The sequence below is a fragment of the Sebastes umbrosus genome, chromosome 13 (assembly GCF_015220745.1).
Source record: "Sebastes umbrosus isolate fSebUmb1 chromosome 13, fSebUmb1.pri, whole genome shotgun sequence".
Taxonomy (NCBI): domain Eukaryota; kingdom Metazoa; phylum Chordata; class Actinopteri; order Perciformes; family Sebastidae; genus Sebastes; species Sebastes umbrosus.
Window position 1 is genome coordinate 3,268,322 of NC_051281.1, and position 23,959 is coordinate 3,292,280.

General features: G+C 37.6%; 2 protein-coding genes and 1 long non-coding RNA gene across 3 annotated transcripts in view; 2 read left to right on the top strand and 1 right to left on the bottom strand.

Moving 5' to 3' along the window:
• Window positions 1–173: 173 nt before the first annotated feature.
• The window catches only part of vtcn1 (V-set domain containing T cell activation inhibitor 1), a 41,084-nt gene continuing 17,298 nt past the window's right edge, over window positions 174–23,959 (bottom strand). Inside the window, exons 7-15 of the mRNA XM_037789015.1 lie at window positions 22,983–23,113; window positions 16,120–16,221; window positions 15,311–15,484; window positions 12,955–13,097; window positions 12,384–12,493; window positions 3,833–3,897; window positions 1,931–2,287; window positions 1,279–1,536; window positions 174–694 (exon numbers count right to left, since the gene is read on the bottom strand). Of these exons, the coding sequence (XP_037644943.1) occupies window positions 582–694; window positions 1,279–1,536; window positions 1,931–2,287; window positions 3,833–3,897; window positions 12,384–12,493; window positions 12,955–13,097; window positions 15,311–15,484; window positions 16,120–16,221; window positions 22,983–23,113 (1,453 nt within the window). The 3' untranslated portion in view covers window positions 174–581. The remainder of the gene's footprint in view (window positions 695–1,278; window positions 1,537–1,930; window positions 2,288–3,832; window positions 3,898–12,383; window positions 12,494–12,954; window positions 13,098–15,310; window positions 15,485–16,119; window positions 16,222–22,982; window positions 23,114–23,959) is intronic.
• On the top strand, window positions 8,365–9,671 carry LOC119499835. The gene is made up of 2 exons (XM_037789048.1): window positions 8,365–8,992; window positions 9,122–9,671. Exons 1-2 carry the CDS (start codon window positions 8,516–8,518, stop codon window positions 9,539–9,541), a joined length of 897 nt encoding a protein of 298 aa, XP_037644976.1. The 5' UTR covers window positions 8,365–8,515; the 3' UTR covers window positions 9,542–9,671.
• Window positions 16,883–17,367, top strand: LOC119499837. Its single transcript, XR_005209451.1, has 3 exons — window positions 16,883–16,922; window positions 16,994–17,001; window positions 17,276–17,367. It is a non-coding gene; the product is annotated as an uncharacterized LOC119499837 (long non-coding RNA).

The following is a 23,959-nucleotide window of genomic DNA, read 5'->3' on the forward strand; positions in this document are numbered from 1 at the left end:
AATAATCTAAAATTGTTATACCAACGCTGAGTTAAAGTATCTTTTCTCAAAATTAAAAAAAAAAATCACACCAACACCTTGGTGGTAATTAATATTAATGTTTTGTTATTTTTATAGGTTGCATTATCTCCTTTGACACCCCAAACTTTGAAACAAATCCACCCACTTCAGAATTCAATTTCAAATTCATTGTATTTATTAATTAACAAAAACAGTAGGGTACTAATTTCATAAGGTCATTATATACGCTGAAATGTTATATATTGTTTAATTTCTTTATATTTGTCTTATTTTTCTGCGGTTTCTCCACATAGATGGCGATTCATCCGATTTTATGTTGTACAGAAAGTATAAATAATAAATGAATAAAAAACACTCAAGCTGAAAAGAATTTAAAAACATTTACTGATAAATAATCAAGATGCCTTCACTTAAAACATGACACATACATCCGAGAAAGTAAAAAGAAAATGTTGATTGAGAAAATGCACCACAAGAGTTAAATTTCTGTTACACGGTAACAACACCCATTATAATTAATTAAAAAACGAAGAGCAACACATGCACACACAAAGAGATAATTAGATGAGATAATAGATGCAGAGGATGCTGGTCGTAATGCTCAGGTACGTTGATGCCAGCAGGGATGATGCAGCGCTGTAGACGAAGTATGTTTTTACTGAAACACCAGGGTCTGCAAAATATGTAAGGAGATTAAATGTAATACAATCAGCTTTGCTTTATTTTTTACATTTTATTTGATCTGATTTTGAATTTTTGTCTAGGTTTTATGTTTGGATTTTGACCCTTGTGTGCACTGCAGTTTGACAAAATCTGTTTATATCAATGAATATATTTGGATTTTTTATTATGTAGAAATGTCTGAATGAAAAATACAACAGAATAGACTCTACCTGTGCCCCTGGCAGCAGAATAGAATAGAAAAGAATAGACTCTACATCTGCACCTGGCAGCAGAATACAATAGACTCTACCTGTGTGTCTGGCAACAGAATAGTATAGATTAGAATAGAATAGAATAGAATAGACTCTACACGTGTGTCTGGCAGCAAAATAGAATAGAATAAACTCTACCTGTGCCCCTGGCAACAGAATAGAATAGAATAGACTCTACATGTGCCCCTGGCAGCAGAATAGAATAGAATAGACTCTACCTGTGCACCTGGCAGCAGAATATAAGAGATTAGATTAGATTTAGATTTAAGTGCCTCTATAGATATACAGTTATCCTTGTAAAAACATGATGATACTAGATTACCTGTTGCTGTTATGGATGCTGCAGAGACGGCGGTCACCAGGTCATTTTGAATCGTGCAGGTGTAGGTGTCGCTGACGTTTACTGACGGCAGCGTGCTGACTACGCTGAATATCCCCGCAGAATTTTGAGCGAAGCTCGTGCTTCCGCTCAAGACGTTCCCCTCAAAGTCCGTCCAGGTCACGTTTGGTTTAGGGAACCACCTGCTCGCCTCGGCAGTCAGGACGCCATTGGAGAATTTAAATGTGGGGGCTGAAAAGGCTGAGACAATAAAAGCATGAATGGAGAAATGGAGCGATTTATGAAAGGAAAGAGTAATGTTGGAGACAATCCTGCACCAGTAAAAGCTCCAAAGCGTGTGTGGTGAGGAAATATGACCCTGAATACTTTGGATTCATCATGGCAGGCAGTTATTTGGGAAGGTGGTCCACGAGTCACAATTCTTACATTACCTGAAGTGAACAATTGTTAACAAATATTTTGTGCTTATATCGGCTTACAACTACATTATAGTGTGTTAGAAATCATTTATCTTATGTTTATATACTGCTTATAGTAATAAGTAATAGTGATGGTTAAAGTAAAGGGTTTCAATGTTCTCAGAGAGATTCATTCTCAAAGCAAACAGTGAAACTGGAAAGACGAGTCATCGTACCTGCTACTCTGAGGTGAACTTTGATCCATCCTCCGCCACCAGAGGAGCTGAAGCTGCAGGTGTACATGCCCTCGTCACTGCGTCTCGTGTCCCTCAGCAGCAGGGAGGCGTTCCCCGTGACCAAAGCATCGGGGAAGAGCTGAGCCCTCCCTTTAAACTGTGAGTTCTGGTCGTCAAGAGCCGGACCTCCGTTCTTGTACCGGTAAACTTCTTCCGTCAGGCCCCTCATCCAGGTGACTGACACTTTGCTGAGTTTGGTCTGTCCACTCTCTTTGTTCAGGATGCAGCTGAGGAGCACATCCTCGCCGAGGTTGGCGGTGGGCGACGTGTTGCTGCTCATCAGCTCGGACAAGGTGCCTGTGGGGACCAGGACACAAACTCATAATGGAGATCCTGATTATTAGCTTCAACACGAGTGATATTTTAGTCCCATTTTTGGCGCAAATCTAAGATAACTAAAGGATTTCTTTAAGGATAGGTTCACATTGTTTTCAAATCTGTTGTGAAAACAATACTCACTCACATGGCTATAAAGCTATTAGTCTATTAGTAATTGTTCCTCTTGTCCACACTGGCTGTGAACTGATCCCTTCCCAACGTGATTCTGATGTAAGAGATGGGTTGTTCAGCCAAAGCTACACTGAGGATTCAGCGGTCTGAGTTGGTCTCATCAAGCGTCTATCTTCCAAAAATTACCATCTTCATAGGACAAAATTCCAGAAGTGTGGACTCGAGTTGCAATTTTGATGACTTTAGACTCGATTTGACAAACTCAAAAAAAGAGAGAGGGGTCTGACAAAGCGTCAGCATGTGACGAGTTGGGATTAGAACGTGTTGTATCAGCTGTAACCGCCGTATGAGAGCACTGCAGAGCGGCGGCCATGAGCTAACCATGTGGGGCACGCTCACATGCGCAAACATGCACTAAAAGCTCGCACAGGCGGCCCGGCGATATAAACACAGCACAGAGAAGCTCTGAACTCATGCAGGGAGACATTACTCTTCAATATCTTTACATAGACAATAGTTGTTTGCTGCTATATTAATGCTCTGGATATCGAATAGTGAACCTTGTTTTAGCAAGTTGTTTTTTTTACATTTTCACTATTTTCTCATCAACTATTAATCCCACTACTTAAAGGCAGAATGAGTAGGATTCTACTAAAACACAATGTATAGACACATACAAAAATAACCCTTTTGTGTGGCGGTGTCTGTATCTGCAGAGACCCTACAGCCCTCTGCCTGGATTTTATTATTTTGCTGTGTTTGGGACGCTTCTCTGCGTCGACCTCTATAAAAACGTGGCAACCAGGTGCCAGATTATAAGCACTGTTCCAAGAGGAAGCTACAAAAATGGTGGATGCAGCGCAGAAAAAAACAAAAGCGGACAAAGCTCTCAAACCGAGAGTGAATCTGGGTTTGGCTTTAACTCGCTGGCGAGCAACCTAACCCTCCTTGTGTCAGGAGAAGGGGTAACCCTCCTACAGTAACTCTACCTGAACCCTGAACCCTGAACCCTGAACCCTGAACCTAACTCTACCATCTGTGGTCAAAACCTTGTCAATCATATCTACATTGAATAAACAGGAACAAGCAGTATGGGGGTATTTTTTCATCTTCCTTGTGCCAAAGTTCCTGAATAGATGTCTCTACAAAATAATTTATCTAAGATGGAAATACATATAGAACATCACACATAAAACTAAAACACATACACAGGGTTGTAAACACATGATGGTGTGTTGTCAACCACGTGAATTAACAGATTTTTAGTTTAGACAAACACAGCAAAGTGCTGAACACACCCGTGTTTCCCCCTCAGGCCTGACAGAGGGTTATCTGCCATCATAATGCAAACCTGATCTCACAACCTCGACCCATTATGTATGGTCGTCTTACCTGAGAAGGACAAGGATAAGATGAGGATGATGAGGGCCGCGAATATGACGATGAGGGTAATCATGCTACACAGAAAGAGACACACAAACACAGGAGAGTTAGGAAACAGACACACTGCCAGCTTGTGCTAAAATCAACAACGCATATAAGTAAAAGTATCAATACAACATTAAAGATACTCTTTAAGAAGTAGAAGTTTTGCATTTAACAACTAAGTAAAAGTAGAGAAGTATCATCAGTAGGGCTGTTAATCGATTAAAATAATTAATTGCGATGAATCACATGATTGTCCATAGTTAATCGCAAATTAATCTCACATTTTGTATCTGTTCAAAATGCACCTTAAAGGGAGATTTGTCAAGTATTTAATACTCTTATTAACATGGGAGTGGACAAATATGCTGCTTTATGCAAATGTATGTATATATTTATTATTGGAAATCAATTAACAACACAAAACAATGACAGATATTGTCCAGAAACCCTCACAGGTACTGCATTTAACATAAAACAATATGCTCCAATCATAACATGGCAAACTGCAGCCCAACAGGCAACAACAGCTGTCAGTGTGTCAGTGTGCTGACTTGACTATGACTTGCCCCAAACTGCATGTGATTATCATAAAGTGGGCATGTCTGTAAAGGGGAGACTCGTGGGTACCCATAGAACCCATTTACATTCACACATCTGGAGGTCAGAGGTCAAGGGACCCCTTTGAAAATGGCCATGACAGTTTTTCCTCGACAAAATTTAGCGAACGTTTGGAGCGTTATTTAACCTCCTTCGCGACAAGCTAGTATGACATGGCATGGTTATTATTGTGTAACTTTGACAGCCCTTGGCAACAAACGCTCTGCATAAAAATCCCCTAATATATTATTATATATTACATTATTTTTAGATTGTCATACAAAGTTTGGTAGTTTAGTCCTGTGATTCCCAACCTAGGGGACGGGCCCACCTGCAAAAGGTCACAAAATGAATCTGTTGGGTTGTGAGATGATTAATGAGAGAGGACGAATATATATGATCTGCTAAAGAAATTTCTAATCTTTGCCTTTTTTTGTGAAATATTGGATTATTTTACCTCGTTGGGCCTTTAACTGTTGTTTAAATGAAACTGTCTTATAAGTCTAAAACAGCTCATAGACATCTGAAATGTGACAAAGGGCCCTACTAGGCTTTTTCACAATGGGTCACATCACTGGTTTAATATTTAACAATGCATTGTATTTTATTATCTGAAATCTGAAACCAGTAGCTGTCAAAAAAGTGGATAAAAAGTACAATATGTCCCTCTGAAATGAAGTGTAGAGTTAGAATACGACAGAAATACTGAAGAAAAAGTACAGGTAACAACAAAATTGCACTTAGCACTTGAGTAAATGTACTTAGTTACTTTCTTAAATGTTCGAGAACACAATCAAACCTCACGGCCACACCTGTAGAAGATGATCTGTCCGAGGGTCGCCATGTCTGCCGACCAAACCTCTCGAGAAGTAACAGAAGATTCGATCCTGTTGCTCGAGTCTAAGGTCCAGTCATGCCATTCCTCCTAAACATCCACCATTCCTCCAGAATTAATCCACACTGACTTCCTCTACTTCCACAGAATGACTGTCTGCTGTTTCGCCTCCCTCACAGGACACACAACACCAAGAGTAAATATTACCTTTAAGGCGTGTGCTCCATACTTGTTGACGTGTCGTCACAGTAGCTTATTTATCTTATCAAAATAAAGGTGCAAGCTGCTAATTACCAAGAGAAATTTGGATCCAATTCAGCAGCCTGTTTCCCAGAGTGACATTTGGCATATTACCTAATGGCAAAAGAATGATAAGTACCACCTGGGTTTCCTCCAACTATTTACTCAAGGTGGAGTACATTTCAATAGGTGTTTCTCAAAGTCAAGGAAGGATCCTATTTTCACATCTAACTCTGTGAATTGATGGTTTATTTTGACCAAACCAGAGTTGGTGATTGTTGGAACAGTGGAAAGACTAACCAAGATGGTTTTATTTTATTTCTATCGAGTTTGAAGTGTGTTTTAACAATCAGCAAGGTAAAATTACTGTGTTTTTGTTGTCCAAATCCATGTTGATCTTGTTAATTTTTTGAGTCTGTTTATACTGTTTTGAGGAATACATCAGACCGGCAATACGTCATCCAGAGTAGGCTCGCTTGACCATTGTAAACCAACCCCATGTCCCTCATAGACGGTAACAGCGTAAAGAGAAGAAGTTGAAACATGTCTCCAAACTTCTACTTTAAACAAACCGATAATAGTAATAACGCTGTGCTGAAGAGTTGTTGTGTAGTTGGTTGCACCAACAATAAATCCCAAAACGCTGATCTCTGATTAAAGAAACTCGCTGTCACAGGAGAGAAAATGCTGAAAAGCTGTGGTGTAGCGGGTTAACCGAGGCTTTCACACTGAGATCTGAGGCTCATACGATACGTTAATATTCACTGTCAGTGGGCTAAATGATGCTGGTGGCAGTGACTAGCATGGCTAGATAACGTTAGCTTGCAGTAATACAGTCATACATTAACGTTATAGCAGCATCAGACTGTCGTCTCCAATTAAATCTCAGCCTATAGATCAAACAGTTGGTTATTAACTGGCTGGTTATTTACAGACAGCACTTAGCCTGACGTGACTCAATCAGATATGTAGAGAAGTCTGGATAAGCAATATCCGTCCACTGTGTTGGACGGGAAAGACTGAAGGGACATGGATGCGATCAACCTTCTTTTATTAAGGTATCACGAACGATCAGGTTCAGGCACAATCACAAAATAATTATTAAACATGTGTATAAAACAAATGTTATCACAACAAGAGATGAATGCATATGAAATGTGAAAATTATAATCACAAAATGCATTGAAGTCTATGTGATCTTCGGTTTTCTACCTCCTAAAAGGGGGCGTGGCCTTGACTTTTTGAAAAGTTCCCGTATGTGCCGGTCTGATGTACGCAAAATCAGAGAGAAATGAAACAGACTTCATCATCATGAGAGGGCATTGTAAACCAGGGACAGAAACCCCCCCAATAATCACAGACAGATTTCTGCCAACCATCAAGTCTGCATGTGACAGATGTTGTGATATAAACAAAAGTACATGATACAATACGACCGTGTGAAATAAGAAGTGGCATTTATTTCAGTTTCCTTATTCTGATCACAGACGGAGAGCTAATTTCCCGTAAAGACACTTCTGTCACAGAACTTTTAGTGTATTTTGGCTGGTTTATTATAGAATATTATATTATAGGAGCTGAGGTTGAATTGGGTATTCAACAAAGCCCTGTAATAAATCAACACAAAAATTGCTGCAACAACTTATGAGACATAATAGAGCATGGGAATGGCCATCATATACTTTTATCATAATGTTCTAAACCCTGATACACTTCTACAATTTATTATAATGAATTCATTAATGTTTATTTCTTATTAATGACCAGAACAACTTGACACACAGTGCTGAGCTGCATATAAAATGACCTGTGGTGACCTCTAGGATAATCACAGCCTCATGAAACTTTCCAGCCACAAACCAGAGACCTAGAGCATTCAGAGGATGGATGGCTTTCCTAGCTAGATTGACGATAAGGGGGTTTCTGAGCAGTTTACACAACAGAAGTGCTCGCCATCCAATCGCCGAAAAATGCAATTCTTGAAAAAATTTCCAAATGTCAAAGGTTTTTTGACACCAAATCACAGCATGACTCTTTCTATGGTGTTCCTCAAGGTCTTGGTGTCTTAATGTGGTATTTTGGAGGGATTATTGTTAATTTTTATCAATTCTCCAGTGGTAAAAAATGGTTAAAATTAGCACCAAATCTGTGTATTAATTAATCAAGTAAGTAATTCATGTTTTATTTCTTTAGAAGAACATGAAACACAATGCTGAGCTGCATCTCAAAGACCCGTACCCCCTTAAAAAAAGACAAAAACGGGTCTATTGTGGATCTCAGTGTGTATTTCCCAAAAGGTTGAAATGGTCCCTTACAAAAAAATTGAATTCTCTTCATTATAGATACTGTCACCCATGCTACTTTATTTTTTCTTGAACTAAACTGGAAAAACAAAGTTTGGAAACTTGTGTTTGGTGGATTATTTCTCTGTTGTTACAATGCTAATTGGCATTGTATTTTACATCGTTGGAAAGCCTGTTTATTTACCTTCACAATGATGTCCAACTTGTAAGGATCATGCATTTGTGGGATGAGCAGCACAGCTGGTTATGTGGGTAACGCCCAAGAAAAATTTGCCAAAATGCTCCGTCAATGGTAAACCAAACACAAGTTTCCAAACTTTGTTTTTCCAGTATATATTGACCCTTAACTACAAAAATTAACTGTGAAAATTATTAGACGTTTATGCACAATAAAAATGCATGTGGGAAAATCCTCCTCAGTTATTTGAGAAGTGAAAGCATACAGTTCCATCAATATGAAAGTGCTGCAGGGTGGCACATTGTGGTTAACCACTGTGTGATCAGATGTGTAGAGGAACATGTCCTACAGTATTTGTTCCTCTGGTTGACACCGTTTCACTCAGCCGGTGGAAGAGAGAGCATCACCTTTTTGAAGAAGAGTAAGAAGATAATTCAACTGGAGCGGCCCTACGACTGAATATCTCACACTGAACCCGTTGTTTTTCAGCCATCATGACTCACTTTGGTCATAATCTTCCTCAAAAAATGTTTGAACTAATAACGACTGCTGTGAGTACGCTTCTGCTGTTAGTCATCTTCTACATCCTGCAGTACATATTCGACATGGATTTTGTCTGCTCGTGCACAACAGTTACAGGCAAGAATATCCATCCGAATGGTGTGCTGTACTTGTTGGTGCCTCCACTGATCCTCATCTGCGTTGTCACCCTCATTGAGTCTTTCCACAAAAGGAGGATTTTCACCAGATGGCAGAGACATTTTCAAAACAACGGCTGCTGCTTTTTTGTTAAGTTGGTGATCAGCTATGTCAGTCTGACTGCTGTATGGGTAGCCACTGTTATGTTTGATGGAGATTGGTACTTTTGCCTGATGACAAACCGCAACGTCTCTCTGACTGGGATTCCCTGCAAAGACGAGCTGAGCTACGAGGAGAACCTCATTAAAAACGCTTATAAATCTACATCACTTGTAAGTAACAACACTCAGCAATCGAATATTAAACCAAAACAATTTTATTTACTGAAAAATGTTGTGCTTTGTGTTCGAATTATTAAATACATCTCTCTTAAAGTTGACCCTTTTCTCTTTTTTTTTCAGGAATATGGCTTTTATATAATTGGTCCTCTTATTGTTGTTTGGAGCTTTGTTGAGCTCTGTTGTGGAAGACACAAGACATGGCGCTGCTGCCCCAAACGGGAGCTGCCGAGCTCTCCTCCTTACTACAAGATGGTTTATGAAGATCTTCTGGCGGAGCAAGTGAGTAGCCATTTGCAAGACGAGCTGACAAATATAGCAACAGAAAGAGCAAAAGTAATCTGTACGCCCTACCTTCTTGCTATCAAGGATAATGAACAGTCATTTAATAGAACATGTGACAGCAACGACAGTGTGGACGACGTGGTTTCGGAAGCCTGGGGGAAAATTTCAGCCTCAGATTTCTACTTGATAGAACCCGAGAGACAAGAGGATTCACATGAAGATATGTTAGCAATGTTTTTAACAAGTGTAGGCTTCTAACTGGTTTTAACTAGGGCTGTCAATCGTTTAAAATATTTAATTGCATGATTGTCCATATTTAATCATGATTAATCGCAAATTAATAGGGAGTCTGTGACATCACCCATTGGTTTGTGGACTGCCGTTTTGAAGCCTCGAGTTCGGCTTTTTTTTATAGTCTATTTGACTCTAAATGGGACCATAATTTACGAAATGAACATCATGCTGTGTTGAAGAAGACTTGAAACTAGCGATTGAGACCATAAACTCATGTTTACGATGTTTACTGAGGTAGATTTATATATTTTATTTTTAACCTTTGTAAATTTGTAAATTTAAATTTAAGTCAACTAATTCTAATCTTTTTGCTGCTTTTACTGTTTTTAATCTGCTTGTATTTATTTGTTTTTATTCTTAACTACAATGAGAGAAGCCTGCAAAATGAGTATAATGACAATAAAGATCATTCTAATTCCGATTATACAATCAGACTTCTTTTTTTGCAACTAGAGGAGTCGCCCCCTGCTGGCTGTTAGAGAGAATGCAAGTTTAAGGCACTTCAGCTTCACTTCTCAGACCCCGGAGGTTGTCCACTGCTTCAAGCACATTTTTACAGATTTGCTTTTATTTGATGTCATCCTTTTATCGTTTTTTTGTTGTTTATTGCTTTCCAATACACGGCGACGTGAGGTGACGCAAGGGTCGGCCTTTGTCGCCGTTAGTTCTCTGATGTTGATTTGGTGCGTCTGGGCCTTTAAAGGTGCTATATAAATAAAGTTATCATTATTATAACAACATTCGTTAGATAGGTAGAAGTTTTATGAAAAAGCGACAAGCGTGGTTTGATGATATAATTATAAAGGATATTCCTCACTGAGCCATGATGTCTTTCTCTCTCTCTAGTCTCCAATCCTAAAATACATTTACAAACGTTTATTCTCAAAACTAATTCTGCACCAATGCTAAACCATTTTCTCACAGATCCATCTCATTCTGGTGTTACAAGACAAATCGTTCCAGTTGTTGAAATTGTTCCCTCCAGTTATGATATGGGCGCAGTCCTCTTCCCCGAGCGTGCCGTGTCCACCACCGTTATCAGGCTGTGTTTTCTGCCAGCACCTAACAGGTCAACAATAAGGACGTCGTTAATATCTATTCAGCAGGACTGCTGCTGGGATGTGTACTAGTAAGTTTTAAAATGCATTCATCAATATTTTTGTTCTCTCTTCAGTTCCCCTCAGCTCTATAGAGTGTTTTAGCAGGATTCAGTTCATCGTTTCCAGCCACTGCAGTCATAAACCCACAGACTGTACACTACCTGCTCAGCACCAAACATCACACAGTCAAAGTTAGTGACTAGCTGGTGAACAGAGTGGAACATTTAGCTCAATTCAAGCGAATGTTAAATTCATTAGTTGGTAACAAACACAACTCAGGGCTCCAGAGTGCAACCATTTTTGGTCGCATATGTGACGCCTGACATTTAGCAGGTCTGTTTCTGTGAAGTGTAAATGTGAAACTGCGCCATGTAGGCAACTTTACCACTAATTTATTCTCTACTCTGATGATTGCCAAACAGCTGATCTTTTACATTACATTACGCTGCTCTTATACCGACGCAATATTGGTATAATAAAAATGACGGTACCGTAGGTAGACTGTTTGGGACGCAGTAAACTCACTATCGATGAGGCTACATTGTGAACAACAAATCAAAATAAATGTTGAACTCAGCAGGACAAGAGTTTGTTAACAGGACGTGCCATTAATTTACATTATGATGCATGCAGGCTCTATTCAGTAAAAATGAGTATTGAGTGAAGGTAAATTGTAACGTTACTATGATGTGTTCAAATGTAATCTTGTAAAATGTAGTTGTTGGTGAGAAAGTTGTTTGAAGGAGATGTTTTCACAGCAGTATAAAGACAGATAATAGAGAGAGAATTATGACCTGTTTAACTTCCTAACACTAACCAGTATGTAATAAAGGAGTGGATGTTGAAGTAAATGGGATTTGTTGTTTCACTTTTGTTTTTTACCGTGGTATCGGATTGGTATCGAGAAGCATGAAGCATAAATAAATAAATAAATACTTGAATGAATAAATGAATAAATAGATAAATACATACATGAATTAATAAATGAATGATTAAATGAATAAATAAATGACTCAATAATACATGAATACATAATTAAATAAATGAATAAATAAATGAATGAATGAATAAATAAATAAATACAAGAATAAATAAATACATGAATGAATAAATTAATAAGAGTTTTTTAATATAAAACAAATAAATAAATAAATAAATAAATGTTGCTTTAAGACACTTAAATATCTGGTGATGTTTCTTAATATTTTGAATATTTCCTCTACATTTTTTAATATTTGTACACAAATACCACAAAAACTAAATCCTGTTTCTTTTTTCTTTTTTTTCTTTTGAAGGAGTCTTAAATGTTACCTTTAATACTGTAAATGTGATTCACTGAGATGTCTTCAAACTGCTGTGTATTTGTATTACAACACTGTGTCTCAGTCATCCAGTATGGTCAGTTGAAAATTAAAATACAGCTGTTTATACAGTATGTTTCTATGTTAATTATGTTCAATGACATCTCTAAAGCTGTGTGTATATGTGGAGATCACTGCCTCCTGACTGGAGATGGCAGAAAAATGCCTGATTAAAAGAACCACTGCACCATCTGTTGGTTTTACTGGGTAAAATATATAACAGCAAAGTGGCAGAGTTGTCTCATTGCATCATACAGTATATACTGTATATATAGTGACAAATACATTCCAGTAATATTTGTATTTTTGTTTATATCATATAAGTGAAGCACATTTCTGCCTTACTTTAGAGACAGCGGAGCTCCATCGATCCACATCCATTTCCTCTCCTCGACACTGTCGGTCAGGCCAATCCAAGCCTGAGTTTCTGTCTCAGTGAAGTTAGACAGGAACATCTGTTCAACACAAAACACATAATGTCACAGTATTTAGATTTTATTTGTTTATAGATATATTGTATTTGTATTTGTATTGAATTTTGTGCAGGCCATTTTTGCCTGTTGGGCTGCAGTTTGCATTGTTATGATTTGAGCATATTGTTTTATGCTAAATGCAGTACCTGTGAGGGTTTCTGGACAATATCTGTCATTGTTTTGTGTTGTTAATTTATTTCCAGTAATAAATATATACATACATTTGTATAAAGCAGCATATTTATCCACTCCCATGTTGATAAGAGTATTAAATACTTGACAAATCTCCCTTTAAGGTACATTTTGAACAGTTGTGAATGTGAGATTAATTTGAGATTAATCACCATTAACTATGGACAATCATGCGATTAATCACGATTAAATATTTGAATCGATTGACAGCCCTAATATATTTGTGTATAAAAGTTAGCGTTACACACTACCTGTTCTTCAGAGCTGCCGATGACCACCAGATCTGCTTCTCTTTTTTTGCAGTCCTTTCTGCCATTTTCCCAGGAACCAGACTCTTCAGAGAGGAGATAACAGGCACAACTGAACCCCCTCCATCCTGCAGGACAAACTCCCTCTGGAGGAAACAATGAAACTTTAAAAATCAGAGTTAAGTGCCAAAGATACAGTAACATGCACATTTGGTGATTTTCAATTTATACATGCAGATATGTAATTCATTATTAATTGTGGCTTTGTGAATCATCGTGGCTAACAGTGCTGCCAGTACAGTGAATGTACTTAAACACAAATAGACCAATAGCTGTCTCATGACTACAAGGTGTCACACGTGTCAACAAAGCCACGCAACACCCCTACCCTCCTGTAAACAGATCAATCATGATAAACAGGATGTCAGCGTTCTACAGTAGTATTCAAGATAGACAAAAATCATATTAAAGACTGGTTCAACACAACAAACTAGCTGTAAATCAGATGCAAATAAGATTTTTAGTTTCACTTTGATGGAGTGATTTTGAACAGTCAAAATGTGAAAACAAGGTCACACCTGTTGATTTTAGATATATTTTGCAGAACTGAAATTACCGATTCCCACATGATGTAGATCTATTTTCACTAGCTGAGACTGTTTCTGTTACTGTTCTTTAGCTCTTTAGTTGTTTCAATGAGGCTGGCATTCAGCCGGTCCCTCTCTTCAGTCAGGTTGGCTTTGATAGCGGCGAGCTCTGCAGCTGAACGCCGTATGGAGTCGTGGTCTAAAATAAACCAAGAGACATGTTTGATGTTTATCACAGGATCTCAGAACCAGATAATTAGCATCATATGAGGTGATTAGACTGTTTTCAGGCTATTAAATAGGCGTTATCGGTCGCTATAAACACCATTGAAATAGGCCATGACAGTTTTTCCTCGCCAAAATTTAGCGTAACTTTGGAGCGTTATTTAACCTCCTTCACAACAAGCTAGTATGACATGGTTGGCACCAATGGATTCCTTAGGTTTTTCAGTTTACTAAATAGGTCAATTAACATAATATCGCGATACTCATGTGTTTCTTACACCCCAAGAAAATGGTGAAAAATGTGGATCTGTGTTTCCCAAAGCCCCAAGATGACGTCCTCAAATGTTTTGTTTTGTACACAACTCAAAGATATTCAGTTTACTACATAGAGGAGTAAAAAAAACATTGGTACCAATGGATTCATTGGGTTTTCTAGTTTCATATGATACCAGTATCTTCACGATAGCTTTAAAACTGAGCCTGCTACAACATAAAAATCACAAGTTGCGTTAAAGAAATTAGTGTCGTTAAAACAAATTTGTATTAACACGTAATCACGTTAACTTTGACAGCCCTAAAAAAAAAAAAAAAAATCAATAATGTCTCACGAATGTATTATAACTGAAGTAACAAGCCTGTTTTGAAAATGTAAGGAGTATAAAGTAACAGATTAGTGTTAAAATGTAGGGGTGAAATAAAAAAGTATTTGTACTTCGTTACTCATATGGAAAACAAACAAACAAACAAACAAACAAACAGAGAAAAGTGAGCCAGAAAAGAAGACCAAAAACACATTAAGAATACAAGGAGACAATAAGGGTATAAAGGCAGGACAACAAAACTTAAATGAAAAACTAAAATAGAAATGTTAATAAAACATGAGCAGAATAATGCTCCTAAAATGTCTGATTTAGACTAGAATTTTAAATTGACTTATTTATCTTTTAATTAATTTATATGTATTTTTGTAAATATTTTTTTTATTTTTAAAGGGAAAATCATGCATAAATAAATATATAAATGCAGAAATACATAAATATATACACTTATTTAAAAATAAATATGAAATAAATAAATAAAAGTAAATGCAAAAATGAATTAATTTAAAAATTATTACATTTAAAAAAAATTAAACAAACACTAAATAAATAACGGAATTAATACAATAAATAAAGAAGCAAATTAAAACATATATATAAATTTATGTCACATTTGATCAGTTAATTAATGGTTACATTTATTTTTAATATTATCCGTGCTGCTTTTTTTGACATATTTATTTATTTATTTATCGAGTCATTTTTTAATACATTTATTTTTTATTTTGACAGGTTCCGTCCTAACAGTGATACACATATCTAGGGAAAACATGTACATCTTCTAGAGTAGAAGGATGCTCCTATAAGCACGAGTTCAGTCTGACTTTATCTTGTGAATGTTTGAGAGGGCACATACATTTAGAGGGCGCATCTCTGTGCAAATGACATAAAGTATTCATTGAGTTAATCTTTGCATGTAAACTATTAATTCAAAATGAAAGCACTCACTCTCTTTGGACAAACTCTGAAGCCTGTCCAACTCCTTAGTCTTTTCAGTGAGGCTGGCATTCAGCAGGTCTCTCTCTGCAGACACGGAGGACAGCTTGTTTTCACTGGCCTGGAGACGCTCAGTCAGGTTGGCTTTGATAGTGGACAGATCTGCACCTGAACCACGAGTTGAGTCTAAAATAAATCAAGATATATTTCTCAGAAACTCAAAATACCTTCTGGATTCATGTCTATAATGTATTGCACAAGACTCAATAAATAGGTTAATGTCATTAAATGTAACAAAAATAGTATTCAAAATAAATGTAGCAATTCATTAATTTCCCTTATTTATATGCTCTTCTGTTTAATTTTCCCTTTTATTTATATATGTATTTATTTTTATTTATTTTTAAATTTACTTATTTACTCATTTAAAAATAAATATAAAATAAATAAATAAAAGTAAATTCATAAATAAATACATTTAAAAATTATTACATTTAAAAAAATTAAACAAATACTAAATAAATAACGCAATTAATACAATAAATAATAAAGAAGCAAATTAAAACATAAATTCAATTTAGGTTGCATTTTATCAGTTAATTAATGGCTACATTTATTTTTTATATTTTCCATGCTGCATTTATTGAAATATTTATTTATTTATCAAGTCATTTTTTTATTCATTTTTTTTTTTTGGCATGTTCCGTCCTAACAGTGATAGACATATCTAGGGAAAACATGTACATCTTTCAGAGTAGAAGGATGCTCCTATAAGCACAAGTTTAGTCTGACTTTATCTTGTGAATGTGATTTAGACTCACAGTGGACACCGAGGCCGATGAGTCCAGCCAGCAGGAAAACACTCAGCAGACCCAGACAGAGAACAACAGCTCCATGAAATCTCCTCTCTGAGCTCCTGCGACCTGAACACAGAGACATACAGTCAACAGTGATCAGATGATGATACACAGACTGACTGAACAGTCTTACCTGTGGGATTGGTTGAAGGTCCTGGGTCAACAGGCTTGTCATATTCAACATTGGCGTAGATTTCCTCCATCACTCATGAGAATGCCAACTGTTTCCTAGAAGGGTCGGCTCTGCAGCACAAACTACAGCACATGTAAATGATGACTGAGGTCTTGTTGGTTTCAATTTCTCAACGCTTTGCCCTTTGAGGAAGTCACAAGTTTCAGAGGTGCTGAAAGTAGTCTTTATGGCAACTCTCTGCAACATTATTATCAGAATAACCCATATCCTGTCTGTCTATCTGTCTCCAAATGACAACACCACACTCATCGTTTGTTTCAGATATATTAGTCTGTTTTGTTGTTGCTTTGAGTCTCTTTGTAGTAATTTTGAGTCACATTGTATTTGCTTTGTGTCTCTTTGTAGTTGCTTTGTGTCTCTTTGTAGTAATTTTGAGTCACATTGTATTTGCTTTGTGTCTCTTTGTAGTTGCTTTGTGTCTCTTTGTAGTAATTTTGAGTCACATTGTATTTGCTTTGTGTCTCTTTGTAGTTGCTTTGTCTCTTTGTTGTGCTTTTGAGTCTCTGTAGTTACTTTGCATCTCTTTGTGGTTGTTTTGTGTCTCTTTGTAGTCATTTTGAGTCTCTTTGTAGTTGTTTTGTGTCTCTTTGTTGTAATTTTGAGTCTCTTTCTAGTTGCTTTGTGTCTCTTTGTAGTCATTTTGAGTCTCTGTAGTTGCTTTGACTCTCTTTGTAGTTGTTTTGTGTCTCTTAAGTTGCTTTGAGTCTCTTTGTAGTTGCTTTGTGTCTCTTTGTAGTCATTTTGAGTCTCTGTAGTTGCTTTGACTCTCTTTGTAGTTGTTTTGTGTCTCTTAAGTTGCTTTGAGTCTCTTTGTAGTTGCCTTGTGTCTCTTTGTAGTTGTTTTGTGTCTCTTAAGTTGCTTTGACTCTCTTTGTAGTTGTTTTGTGTCTCTTAAGTTGCTTTGAGTCTCTTTGTAGCTGCTTTGAGTCTCTTTGTAGTCGTTCTGTGTCTCTTTAGTTGCTTTGAGTCTCTTTAGTTGCTTTGTGTCTCTTTGTAGTCGTTTTGTGTCTCTTTGTGGTCTGACACAATGGGCCCCTGGGCTTCTGCCCGGTAGGCCTATTCAGTAATCCATCCATGCCTGTTACTCATATTAAGGCAATTCAAATATCTAAATCATGCCGTGTTTTCTCAAGTCAAGCCAAGTAATTTTTATTTCATAGTATCACGTTTGCTCATTTAAAAATAATACAAGTTAACCAAAGTACAGTAAAATTTTTAAGGCGGGGTTCAAAATCAGCAGCAGCCTATGTGTAACTGTGCAGCTGAGATCAGGAAGACTGATTAAACAACAGCGTTTAAGGAATTACAGCAGTTGAAATAACAAGAAATAACAAGAAATGAAAATGCAGGTAAAATGTCTCCAGATTTGTAGAAGTCATTTGATCCTCTGAGCTTGTTAGGCATTACAGGTGGAGAGCGAGTAGCCAACGCAAGCCCACTCGTTGGTCATCTCCATGAAGCCTGGTGATGAGTTGAGTCCGCTCGCTAGAATCCAAAACATTCATTCACAAACACAGATGGATGGAAATTAGATCCTCACACATTCAGACCAAATGTTCCTTATTCTTGTATAAAGAACACAGAGCAGCATACTGGTTTTATTCATCTATATATTTATTTATTTATTTATTGGGGGTTTTTTTAAACAAAAAGACAACAACAAAATGACAGTAATAAGATGACAGTGAAGTTTACAAAAGATAAAAAAAGAGGAAAATCCTGGTTGTAAACTCACCTGCCATCAGGTTGTATAGGTTGCAGTAGTTGAGGCTAGCGTCGAGATGGCTGGTCCAACTGAGGGAAACGGACTGACCCTAATGAATAAATACATGAATTAAACTTTTTTTGAGGGCATTCAGACACCATAACTGATTTTATTCATGATCCCCAACTCATTTATAACTGCTTTAAAAATAAGTAATATATATGCTGTGTAGCGAGGACGGAGCCTGCCAAAATAAAAAATTAAATGAATGAATGAATAAATAAATAAATAAATAAATGTAACAAAAATAATATTAAAAATAAATGTGGCCATTAATTAATTGATCAAATGTGACATAAATTGATATTTCTGTTTTAATTTATTTATTTATGTGCTGTATTTATCTATTAATTTCCTTATGTAGTTATTTATTTATTCTGTTTAATTCTCCATTTTATTTATGTATTTCTGCATTTTTTTTTTTTTAATTTTTAAAAAAAATTTGCAATTATTTTCCATTATTTTCTATTTATTTTTAAATGTATGTAAGTATTTTATGTATCTATGCATTTATTTATTTCTGCACAATTTTCCCTTTGTATTTCACCCCTTTTTTATTTCCCCAAACATATTTATTCCTGTATTCCTTTCTTTATGCATTTCTGCCTCATTATGCAAATGAGGGAGCTGTCACTCAACGTTATTCATTTATTTTTGTTTTTTATTTAGGTTCCGTCCTCCATAGCTGTGTTGCAAATCCACATTTAAGCTCAGGATTTCCTTGGCTGCTGTCAACCTATTGTCTTTTTTTTTTTAAGCCGCATCAGAAGCTCATCTACCATTATATGCTTGAATAAAATTTAATTTTGAGCTGCTAGATTGTAATCCCACACTCTAAAATAAACCATTAAGCCTGCAGTCACATAAAATATTTAAATAATACAACATTATGCAGTAATTAATGCCTTATTTTATATATGTATGTTAGTAAATCCCATGAAAAGACCAAAACCAACAATGAATTAATTCTCGAAACCAAAGTGTAGCCAAAGTCTAGAAATATACTGTATAATTTAGCTCCATTGTTGTCCAAAAACTATTGAAAAGAGCTTTTAAATCCCACTCACTAGAGCACTAAAATGTGTATTAATCCACAGCTGCAGATGGCTCTCAACAAGTGCACTATTTTCTCCAGTTTGAGTAATGTTTGCTAAAAACTACCGTGCTCAAAAAATGACTGAGCCTTTTTAAAAAAAATGTAAACTTTATAATTTTGACCAGATTTTAGAGGTTTACATCTCCAAGGAAGAAAGGAAGTCTGGAAGTTTATTTGTTTCTGAAAGAGACGAACAAACTTATGATTTGTTCTTTTCATAAGAAATGCTGAAATAATGTCAGCATCATCCATATGGTTATTATATAATTTATTAACTATTAAGTTATTGAAGTTTTTATAAGTATGCCCTGTTGCCAAAATGTTGTATTATGTTTTCCTTCTTTTTTCTCTCCTTGAATAATCAAGGTCATTGTTATAAAATGAGCTTCACTGATACTTACAGACACACGGCAGCCGACAGGCAGCATGGTGGGACTTAAGGTGAGGGTTATAGTCTCAGCCTGAAGGCTGTTTGGGGACGTGTGGTTGGCTTTGATGTTCAGAGGAGTGACGGACACAAGCTGGAACAGACAACAACATACATATTATTAATTAATCATCTATAACACCATTTACTGTACAGTAATGCCTTGAGACCTGCAATTCCGACCGACTTTACTGTCTTTCAGAGGCTGTAGCAGGTTCAGTTTTAGAGCTATAGTGAAGGTACAGATATCATATGAAACTAGCAAACTTAAATAATCTATTAGTACCAACCACGAGTCTCCCCTTTACAGACATGCCCATTTTATGATAATCACATGCAGTTTTTTTGAATGCAGAATAAATATGTTATTCTCGTCTATTCTAAAAATGGTATATTTGAATATTTCTGCATACTGGGGTCCCTAAACAGTGTTGGAATTACATAAATTGGGTATCACTGTAAAGCTGAGATTCTTGTGGATCCAATGAGCTCAACTGTATTCATGTGCGATGATGTTAGTCCCCATAGGAGCCATTTCATTGTAGTGAAACTTGACCTCACTCTATAAAATTGACCTGTGGTGACCTCTAGGATAATCACATCCTCGTGAAACTTTACATTCACAAACTAGAGACCTAGAGCATTCAGAGGATGGATGGATCAAACTAGAGACCTAGAGCATTCAGAGGATGGATGGCTTTCATAGCTAGATTGACAATAAGGGGGTTTCTGAGCAGTTTAGACAACAGAAGTGTTCGCCATCTAATTGCCGAAAAATGCAATTCTTGCAGAAATCTCCAAAATGTCAAAAGTTTTTTTAAACCAAATCACAGCATGGCTCTTTCTATGGTGTCCCCAAGGTCTTGGTCTCTTAATGTGGTATTTTGGAGGGATTATTGATCATTTCTATCAATTCTCAAGTTGTAAAAAATGGTTAAATTTAGCACCAAATCTGTGTATTTAATTAAGTAAGTAATTTATGTTTATTTCTGATTTATGACTAGAACAACTTGACACACAGAGCTGAGCTGCATCTGAAATCTGAACTTCAGGTTCTCAGCTTTCAGATGATGCACACCACTTCTATGTGACATCTACTGTTGACCTGCTATCTCCCCCTAAAGACCCCCTGTACCCCCCTAAAAAAAGACTAAAAGCTGGTCTATTGTGGGTCTCGGAGGGTTAACAGAAGACTGGTTCTTACCGTGTACTGACAGTCGTCACAGCCTCTCAGAAGGCTGAAGGCTTCAATCTGTTGCACCAGTCTGGAGCCGACGTCTGCACAAGGCTCGGCAATGAGCCTTTAGAAGAAAAGAGTTTGGACACTTTCACGTTTAAAATCCTCTCTAATGACACAAAAAACCTCTACAGTAGATCAGAGAGCTTTACCTACCAGATTGAATGGCAGAAAGCATGGTAAGGGACAGGGAAGGGGGCGGCAGATAAAGAGCCAAACAGTCCGGCAATCAGAGTAGAGGCCAGCAGCCAGAGAGTCCTCATGGTGACGATGAAGCAGCTTTCTTCCTCCTGAGAGTGTGATGGGTGCTCACTCGGCGGAGAGTGAACTGATGAGTCTGAATCTGTAGGACTGCAACTTTATACGGGCTTGTCATGAGGGCCCAGCCGTTTGAAATCGGTTTGGTCGAGGTTACGTCTTGTGCCGATTGTCTGATATTGTTGGTCTTGTGGTGTGTCTTTTTACTCATCCATTCATTAATCTGTAACTTGTCCTCTACGGAGGGAGCTGTAGCCGATCCCAGCTGACAGTCACAGGGCTGACACATAGAGACGGACAACATTCACGCCTAATTTAGGGTCAACCTGCACATCTTTGGACTGTAGGACGAAGCCAGATAACCTAGTCGGCCAGCGGGTTTGACCCCAGAACTCAGTCTTTTTGAATTGGTTCACAGGGAATCACTGACTACTATTTGACGAAAAAGAAGAGGTCTAATACGACGTTTCATTTTAAATAAATTGGGTATAAATTCCTGCTTTTCGCTCCAGTTTGTCCTCCTTTATCTGTGGATTCATGCACACATCCGGGCACAAAGACAAACCGGTCAGCTGAGTTGGGAATGAAGAGTGCAATGAGGAACAACTGATTTCATGCACACTGAGGCGATTGAGGCCATGTGCCTGTGTGTCTTTTTTTCTGGGGATTTGGGAGTTTGAGAAACGTTACGGGAGATTGTAATCAACAATAAAAATGTTCACATATATGCATGTATAGATATCTATAGAGGAGAATATGTTGAAAAACAACCAGCTTCTCATGCTAGTTGGACATAACTAGTGATGGAAAGTAAGTAAAGTACATTTACTCAAGTATACTTTTGAGGTACTTTACTTATTTCCATTTTATGCTACTTTCTTCTTCTACTCTACTACATTTCACAGGCAAATATAGTACTTTTTTACTCCTACATTGATTAGATACCTTTAGCTACTAGTTACTTAGTACAGTAGTTACAGATTCTGATTAATAATGCAAAATATAATCAACAAATAAACCATAATGTATTATTAATGATACGTTACATTTATTAAGCTGATACTTTTATCCAAAGCGACTTACATTAAGTGCATTCAGCCATTTTGGTAAAACCCCCAAAAAGTGCAAGAATCATGCAAATACATCAACATCATCAAATATGCTGAACTACTTCAAGTGCTCCATTTAGAGATGGTAGGAAATGGAGGAAGCGATTTTTAATTAACAATTACATTTACCAACACAGTCTCACTGCAGTTCGTGAAATAGTCGCAAAATTGATTTGTGTACATAGACACGAATTTCCCTTTTTTTTTGTGACGCTCAGCACGACTTTCAACAACTTATTTTTCGTGCTTTCCTGAATGTCCAGCAACACGTGACGCACGTGTCAATTTCCTCTCAAGTCTTTTCAAAATTAAACTACTTAATTAGGTTTAGGAATAGATTGACTTGGTTAGGATTAGGCAACAAAACTACTTAGTTTTAGGAATAGATCGTGGTTTTGGTTAAAATAACTCCAGAAGTGCCGTAACTTAAGTGACAAATAAATCAACTTTGACTTGTAGTTTCACACAGGACACCAACAGCGGTCTCCTGGGTGACAGTCCTGTGTTTTTCTCCACCCACCCATCTACCCCGACCTCCTCCATATGCTGCGTTCACCACTTGGTATACGTTCCGATTCGCAATTATGTAGATTACATACAAATTAATTTCTTGCTGACAATCCTGAAAAAAATGAGGAATTCGTGTCTAAGTACAAGAATCAATACATTTCGTGACTACTTCACGAACTGCTGTGCGACTGGGTTGGCTTAACATATAACCAACATTAAGCTTGTTTCTCACAGATCCACGGCATAGCAGATTCACACGACACGTCATTCCACCGAGTTATATCAGGTCTGATATGTGCACAGTCCTCTTCGCCGAACTTTGGATCTCCACCACCATTATCCGGCTGTTTCCACGCCCAGTTCCTAACAGGTTAATGAACAAAGAATCATGATAATGTAAATTTCTCACACAAATACAGTTCCTCAGTGGCACATAAGGCTCTCTAGGTTGATACTCATGTGTCATATCTGCAGTGAATTGTTGGTCTAAGAACGCAGGACTGCGCTTTGTAACACAAGCTGTTACATTGCAAAACAATAACCAACCCCCTGCTGGACCCACTGCAGTTCGCCTACAGAGCCAACAGATCTGTAGATGACGCAGTAAATATAGCTCTCCACTACATTCTCCAGCACCTGGACTCCCCTGGCTCCTATGTCAGGATCCTGTTTGTGGACTTCAGCTCCGCATTCAATACCATCAGCCTAGCTCTGCTACAGGACAAGCTTTCCCTGCTGAGCGTGCCTGACTCCACCTGCAGGTGGATCACAGACTATCTAACAGACAGGAGTCAGCACGTAAGGCTAGGGAAGCAAGTCTCCGACACCCAGACCATCAGCACCGGTACCCCCCAAGGCTGCGTTCTCTCCCCACTGCTCTTCTCCCTGTACACCAACGGCTGCACCTCCAGACACCAATCTGTCAGGCTCCTTAAGTTTGCAGACGACACAACCCTCATCGGCCTCATCTCCGAAGGTGATGAGTCTGCCTACAGATGGGAGGTTGACCATCTGGCATCCTGGTACAGCCAGAACCACATGGAGCTGAACGCTCTGAAGACAGTGGAGATGGCAGTGGACTTCAGGAGGAACTCAGCCCCGCTCCCCCCCCCCCCTCATCCTGCGCGGCTCCCCAGTTAACACGGTGGAGTCGTTCCGTTTCCTGGGCACGACCATCGCCCAGGACCTCAAGTGGGAGCTAAACCTGAA